This window comes from Cebidichthys violaceus, unplaced genomic scaffold (genome assembly GCF_023349555.1).
Source record: "Cebidichthys violaceus isolate CVI_PGR_0920_01 unplaced genomic scaffold, fCebVio1.0.p SCAF_418, whole genome shotgun sequence".
Classification (NCBI taxonomy): Eukaryota; Metazoa; Chordata; class Actinopteri; order Perciformes; family Stichaeidae; genus Cebidichthys; species Cebidichthys violaceus.
Window position 1 is genome coordinate 17,191 of NW_027176615.1, and position 8,080 is coordinate 25,270.

General features: G+C 39.1%; 1 protein-coding gene across 1 annotated transcript; it reads left to right on the forward strand.

The window, feature by feature from the left end:
• Nucleotides 1-559: 559 nt before the first annotated feature.
• Nucleotides 560-7,674, forward strand: LOC137886138 (uncharacterized; the record flags this gene model as incomplete). The annotated part of the gene is made up of 4 exons (XM_068728423.1): nt 560-566; nt 2,532-3,485; nt 5,650-5,765; nt 7,586-7,674. Coding segments are annotated over exons 1-4 (1,166 nt in total), but the record flags the coding sequence as incomplete, so codon positions are not given.
• Nucleotides 7,675-8,080: the final 406 nt, after the last annotated feature.

The window sequence follows — 8,080 nt, forward strand, 5'->3', positions numbered from 1 at the left end:
CCTTTTTCCTGCCACATTTTTGGTTGATTTGAGGCTGCAATATTTAAATTACCTTCCATACCTGGCAACCCTGCAGAGCGTAAACACATGACCACCAAGAGCCTATACCTAACGACTGGAGAGACCGTGTAAGGTAATCAGACTAAGTCTGCCGCTACTTTTTGAATGCATGTTCATTTTGTTAATTTTAATTGACATGCTCATGATTAAAATGACTATTACGTTACTCATTTAGTGCTTCTTATAATGGCACGTACAATTATTATCTAAAACTTATTTTTAGAGTCTAGCCTACGTTTGTTTACTCTGCCAGCCTGGCTTGACAATAATGGCCGCTGTCTTGCGCTAACGGTACAATCCACCGAAATAACAAATAAACATTTGGTATTAATAATATATTTGTTTGATATGCATAATAAGTAGCTAGTTCAGGATTTTTTTGTTGCTACTATTACAAGTGTTATTGTATTCATCTGTCGTCATTTCTATTTGACCATCTTCTTGACTGTATCCGCAGACTCTTGAGATGGTGGCTTTGCATCTAAAACGAGTATGAAAAATGGAAGGTGAGAAGGGCTAAAAAATAATAGCCTAAATCAAAGTTTTAAAAGTAGCCAAAATGAAAGGAAGAACTAAAATAAATTATACACAATGTTAAAATCATCAGGCAGATTTATTTACAATATGGGCTACCAACTAACTTAAGCTCAGAAGTTTAAGGAGTGAGGGAAGGGTGTTGATGCTGTTGTTCTTCGCAGGTTCACACCAGACCTTCTCCGATGTCGCATCATTATTGGCCTGTGCTGGTTCTCAGTGTGTATTCTGTCAAGAAAAGGAACTCGCAAATAAGCATCACCTTCACAATAAGCGTCTCAGAGGTGCAGTTTTTTTTGTGGAAAACAATCAAGGTATGGAGTACAGCTGATCTATAGCAAAGTGTATGATGTAATTTAATTGTTTTATTTGGAGATTGTAATGCATTTTACCAATTTATTTTATTTGTCTTTCAGAGAAATTTGTGGTGGCCTGCTTCTGCAAAGACAGCGAGCAAGCATCCAGAAGCCACTACCATTGCCCATTCTGTAAATTTAGAATTTTTGCACGTTCAGGCAACTTCATAAAGCATTTAAAAGGCACACATGGTAGGTGTTCTGCTGTGGCATTACATACATCTTAATCTGATGTTAACCAACATCACCAAGCAGTAAATCCATGGAGATAAATATAATCAACTCCTCTGTGTGTGTGTGTGTGTGTGTGTGTGTGTGTGTGTGTGTGTGTGTGTGTGTGTGTGTGTGTGTGGAGAGAGGGACAGCTTTATAACAGTTTATAACATAATATGTTGAGCATTGGGAAAAATAATAAGCATAAACATATCACAATTCAAGAAACACCTGACAATTGAAATAATCATATTTTCTCAAAGAATACTATATATAATTATTGTGCTGTACTGCCCACAGAAATGTTTTGGACTGGCCATGTGATTTCCCAAAGGACTTGTATTTTTCACAAGGATTTTTAAGCCCTTGCACCGTCACCCATTAATTTATTATCACTTAGCCCTCACATTTTGGTAATTAAAGTTCGTCAGTGCTCATAGGATATTTGCACTGGTATTGGTCCAGCTATAATTTTCACTTTAGTGAATCAGATTGTTTTATTTTGTTCTGATATTGGGGTGCATGTTTTAGTTTTATTAAGTGAACTTTCATGGAATGACCATTACAATTATCTAATGCTAGTGCAACATTTTAACAACTTCTATCTCCTGCAGGTATTGCATCAGACAAAAAGCAAGGTAATACATGGCAATCATTATTTTTCTTACTTTTGGCTTTCTTTCATATCTGATGAACAGTCTTGGAATAGTGCTATAGTCCCACAATTAGTTCTCCAGGAGGATATGCTCCTGCGTTGTCCTTAAGCTGTGGTATAACATATAAAATGACACATACAGTTTGCCACAATATTGCTGTCGATGAAAATAATCTATGTATTTCATATCTAGCGCACTGGGACACAAACATCAAACAATCAAATAAATGTTACTGGCCTATAATTGCTCTGTAGGCTGTATGCCTTGCAGGTGGCACAAACAGACTGCTGAGATATTGTATTCCATATTTTCAGATTACACATTAGACTCATAACTACATTCTGATCAAGGATGTGAAAATATCAAATTGAATTATGTCCCTTATAATAGCTGTACTGTCATTTGACTGAATTCGGTGTGTCAGGTGGTCATTGGTCATCAATGTTGTGTATTCACTAGCAATGTCAATGATTGCAGTTTCCATTGTGTGGCTAAACAGAATGTACCCCACACCCACAGTGGGGTGTGGGGTAGAGAATTATTTAAAGCCTTTAATCAATGTTTAAATGTTTTACATTGAAAGCTGGGATAAAGGTTCTTGTTTTTGTTTTTGCAGAGAAGCCAAGCACTTTAAAAAGAAAAGCAGACACAGATGACTCCGCAAAGAAGTTGGACTCAAACCCTGACCATTGTGCCTGTCCGTATTGCCCAGCAACACTCAGTGCACCAAAAAACTTAAGAAGGCATATCAGAGAGGTACATAATCTAGAAACTACACCAATGATATGTATCGACATAAAAAATGGAATATACGTCACTCCAAAATATCAACATAGTCCGGTTTTTCCAATTCATGTCGTCAAATCGACATATCCACCTCAACTTGACTGTGAGGTAGAGAAGTGCCGCACATTCATGCAGATTGCTTGGTCGTCAGGAAATCCTGAAAAGGAATGCGTTCACCTCGAAAGAACGAAGACGGCCAAACCCTATGCTAAGCCAGCAGTCCTCACATCTACCTCACTGCAGGACATGGTTAGCAAAGGGTTGATGACGTCCGAGTGGGGTGACAAATGTGAAAAGCTGAACATTGCTGCCAACAATAATGGAGTGGACAGTGTTTTTCCTGTTTTTTTTGGAGATGAGGGATACTCTCAACGGTGGTACTTCTTTTCAGTATTCACAAATGAAATGGACAACTGGTGTCACTTTGGGAGGACGAGAGTGACATTTGATTCAGTGGGTGGACAGTGGAACTGTCAGTGTCGGGGAACTGGAAGATCGCACCGTTGCATCCATCGTATGATGGGAATGTGGTGGATTTTCCAGCAGTCCCCAGGCACCCTAGCATCCTCTGATATCCAAGTCGAGGACATTGATGACTTGGAAACCCACATGGTTGAAACCACTGTCACGTGTGAGCCACACAACCTGAACACTCAAAACATGTGTTTAATGACTGAGTACCTGGCAACAAAAAAGCGCATCCCATGCCTGCAAGACTTACCGGTGAAGCTGAGGACTCAGGAGGAACAGCCACCCCAATGTTTCATCCCCTCTGAAAACACCTGCCCCTACTGTCCAGGGCCCACCCCTCCAGCACTTAATCCCTCCAAAATTGTGACAACCCAAGCAATGGTGTATGGGATAAGCTATGTCCAAAAAGGTAAATCATTAAATAAAGTCCTTAAATTAGTCTATTTCTTGCATGGATGTACCCCTCATAAGATCACATTTATATCTGGCCTCAATAACAGATATGACGATAACGAACTGAAGGTTTTGTGTATATATAATACAACTTTTACGTGTACTTTTCCAATTAGGTGTCTCAGTTGCTGCCAAAGAGTGCCCAACGTGTGCGAATATTGTGAGATTCCAGGAATATTCTTCTGGATTCCACAACTTTAACAAACGGGTCATCCTAACACTGCCATTGTGTGAGCTTCTGCTGTCTGGTTTGGCGGTAAGGCAGCCAATAATGCTTTGTGTACTTCAATCAAAGTCTAGCAATTATTTATCAGAAAAAGGTTAAGCATAATAAACTATGTAAATTATATATTGCTCATGGATATCACTTTACTATGTTGTTAAATTACAGAACAAGACAACCAGTGGACGCATGTTGGACACTCTGTCATTCTTCAATGACAACCGGTACCATCACCAAATAGTGAGGAGAGCATTCCATCACTTCCTCTCATTGACAAACTTACAGTTTGACTTCTACTGCTACCAGTGTGGATACCACCCAGCTGTCGTAGTAGCAGATGCAAATTGGAAACTGGCCTTTGATGTCCCACGTAAGAATATTTTAGATTTCTGTAATATCTTTATAGTAAAATTCCAATATTGATGAAAATTCTTACAGATACAAATGTGTGACTGTATCAGGGATGTTAGATGTGCAAGTATTCTATATTTAATGACGTCCTTCAAAATCTTGTTATGGAATATTTTCCATCTTGTTGGAATTACAGATTTGTAGGTAGAGGTTAAGGGATGTTTCTCTGTGAAAGGTTGAGTGTTTGTCATGCCTTTGTAATTGTGTTAACAAATGAATTTGCAGTTGGGACATTTAAAAGGCCTGATCCAGAAACCATATCGGAGAAAGACCTTGAAGTGGATGTTGTAAAGGCATGGTCGGATCTAGACAGGTCACAAATAGCAGAAGGCCTTGTATCAGGTTTGGATTACATTGTGAAAGCAATCTATATTATAAATGTGTAAACATTTTTTAAAGTTAACGCACAATGGTATCAATCATACACTTTCAAACAATGCTATGCTACACTAACTGTCACACCTGTATGTCAAGCTGTTTTTTGTCCTGTCTCCACGTTTGTTTTGTGACTTCCTGTTTTATTTTGGAAATTAACTCTCCTCTCGTTTCAGGTTCCTTGCCCTTCCTCATGTGTCACCAGTCTGATTGTCTTCCCTGATTCCTGATTGTGTCCACCTGTTCCCCCACTTCCCTCATGTGTACTTATAGTCTGCGTCTCCCCTTGTCCTGTGCCAGTGTGTCATGTCCTTTCGTCTTGCACTAGTATCAAGTCCAAGTCATAGTTTTGTCTGTCCCGAACCTTGTTATTGAGTCCTTGGTTGGCCTTGTGCCGTTTATTGCTTCACAGCCCTTAGAATTATTTCAGAGCCTTTTTGTTAGTGTCTGATTATTTTCTTGTTTCCTCGGTAAGAGAGATTTTGGTTTTGCATTTTTGCCTTTTCGAGTATTCAGCTCTTCGAGTTAAATCAGAGCATTTTACTTGTAGTTTAATACCTTCCTCGAGAAGAGATTTTTGGTTTGGCTTTTGCCGTTTTGACTTTGCAGGTCTTGAGTTAAATCAGAGCATTTTTAGTTCTACTTTGTTATTTTCTTCTTTCCTCGCTAAGAGAGGTTTAATATTGCCCAGCTCCATTAGTTTAGCCAGAGCATTTCCCCGTTCATCCCTCTTCGGAGGAGTTTTTTGTTTCCAGGGATTTCCCTGTGTATTTTTGTTGGAAATAAAAGATTGTCAGCTGAACCTCTACTCTGCGTCCGAGTCCTCCTCAAGAGCTCCCTTCGTGACACTAACTAAACCTTTGAACAAATTAATTTATAATGTTATATGTTTTACAAATAGGGTCATCTGTGGCAAACCCATACAGCACATCTGTTCACCACTCCACTTTGGCACCGTGGATGGGAGAGCACACCAGAGTTGGAAACATTCTCCCAAAAACTGAGGTGAAAAAGGCAATAACCTAATCCTGTCTGTGTGGCCCAAACTGGTGGACATAAAATCATAGTTTCTGCGGATTATAATTATTAATCCTTGATTTTCTTTTGTCAGAGGGAAAGGCAAATCCTCTGCCTAGTTTAGTGGGCAATCACAGCAGAAACATCAAACCAGACCACATTAAGTCCTCATTCGCAGCACACTCATATGCTGTCAGTGAAAAGGACAAGGTAATTAGTCAAGATCTGTGCTATTTCACATTTGTCTTAAATCACGTTATAAATGACACAGTTATGATTTTGTTAATATGTGTGTATTAAGGAAAAACTCAAGGAGCTGTTCACAGGATGTCGTGATGAGACTGAAACCCTGACTCACATATCAAGACGATATCCAATTTCAGTTAAAGACATGCGCAGTGTTTGCCCACCGGAATTGTTGGGACAGTTCTCAATTGTAATGCCGTGGATGACTGATGATGTAAGTGGAGATAAATGATCTTGGTTAAGAAGTAATCTGAAATTAACTGAACTGTAATGACAGTTACAGCAGTATTGTAAAGCACAAATGGTTTTATTATGTTGTATTAAAACACGCCTTTTGAATTTCAGGCTGTCAACTATCGAGTAGCACAGCTGGTTTAAGAAAACAAGGTAACAGATTTCAATTTCCTTCATTTATGATTTTTAATGCATGTCAAGGTTCACACAAATATTCATTATATGTTCTCTGTTATAGTGTGGTGCTTTGGGTACCTTTGATTTTATCTTGTGGCACCGAGAATGGACAAACAGTGGAGCAGTCAGTGACCAGGTTGTCAAACGCCTCCCTGTAGGTCCTTTTATTACTTTTTTTTTTGCATAATAGAAGACAGTGTAGAAATTAACAAAACACATCTGCTCTTAACATGGACTGTGTTGTAATACCTGATATTATTGTTGTGCTATAGGTCTCAGACAAGATATTTCTCCCAAGGGTTGTGGGTCATGCCACTCCCGAGACGGGGAATCATTTTATTCTTTGGGTGAGCAACCATAAATTTTAAGGTTTTATTCCATCGTTTGTCTTTTACAGAACTGGACAGGTAAACATGTCTGTATTACATTTTTGGTGACTGTGGTTTTGTTCAGCAGTCTACATTGTCTGTTAACATAAAGTCCACTACCAGAAACTTAGGAGTACCATTTGATTCCGATTTAAGCTTCAAACCAAAATCAAAAAAATGTTTCCTTCAAATTAGAACCATCTCCAAAATCAAAAGAATCCTCTCTCACCCTGACCTGGAAAAAGTCATTCATGCATTCATCTTTTCAAGACTTGATTACTGTAACTCCCTTCTCTCTGGCACCAACCAAAAGTCACTCTCTGGCCTCCAACTAGTTCAGAACGCAGCAGCTCGGCTTCTCACTGGTTCTAACAGACAACATCACATCACACCAATCCTGGCTTCTCTCCACTGGCTCCCTGTTCGTTTTAGAATTGATTTTACATCACTTATACAGCACGTATGGGTCTGGCCCCAACTTATATAAAGGAAATGTTGACCCCCTATGAGCCAGCTCGCAGCCTTAGATCCTCAGGTGGGGCCCTCCTGGCTGTTCCAAAGTCGAGGCTGAAAACTAAAGGTGGCCGTGCTTTTGGCTTTAGGCCCCCTCGGCTTTGGAACGACCTGTTGATTTTACTAAATTATTTTATTTTACTTATTTCATTTTTTGTATATTTTTGTCGTATAGATTGTTTTTTTTCCATTCTATCTATTGTACTGTTTTTTCCTGGTTTAACTCTTACATCAGTTTGTCTTGCTTTGTTGGGCCTCACTGTTGAGCTTTCCATTGTTTTATTGACTTGCTTTTCCTGCTTTGTCCATCAAAACACTTTGTAGGTGCTATATAAATAAAGTTAATATTATTATTATTATTATTACATTAAATTATGCAGAAACAGCAAAATCCAACTTAGACAATGAACTACTTTTAAGTTATATGTCAGTCGAGCTAAAGGTTTTCATGTGTTTTGGAATGTAGTTTTGACAGATTTATTTTCCTTGTAGGTGTTTGACTTCAAAGCCAAAGAGATCCGGATCTATGATTCACTGATGCTTTACCCTAAGATCAATGATCCTGACATGGACCTCCTCAGGTAAAGGGAGAGTCACGTAACATTCAGCATTTATCATATCTTGGTAAGGTGATATATGACACTATGATCATAAAAAACTATTGTCACTTTTTTCTTTTGTAGAAATGCCTTGAGATGTTCTGGTGGCCTTCAAGGTTGGACTGTGACATGTCCTCCACAGTGGAAGCAGCAGGACTGTGTTAATTGTGGAGTTTTTGTGTGCTCTGTGAGTTGCCTGTTCTGTGAGCTGCTTGTCTTCCTGTTCAGGGCATGTGTGGTCTGTGGGGTTGATTAAAGTCAATTGTTTCCAACTAGAGCCGCTGAAAATGAAGTGGAAAATCTTGAGGTCACTGAGGAGGCTCTCACTCTCAACCAATGCAGGACTCTTCGTCTGCACCATGCAACCCACATGATTAAAAATGTGAAT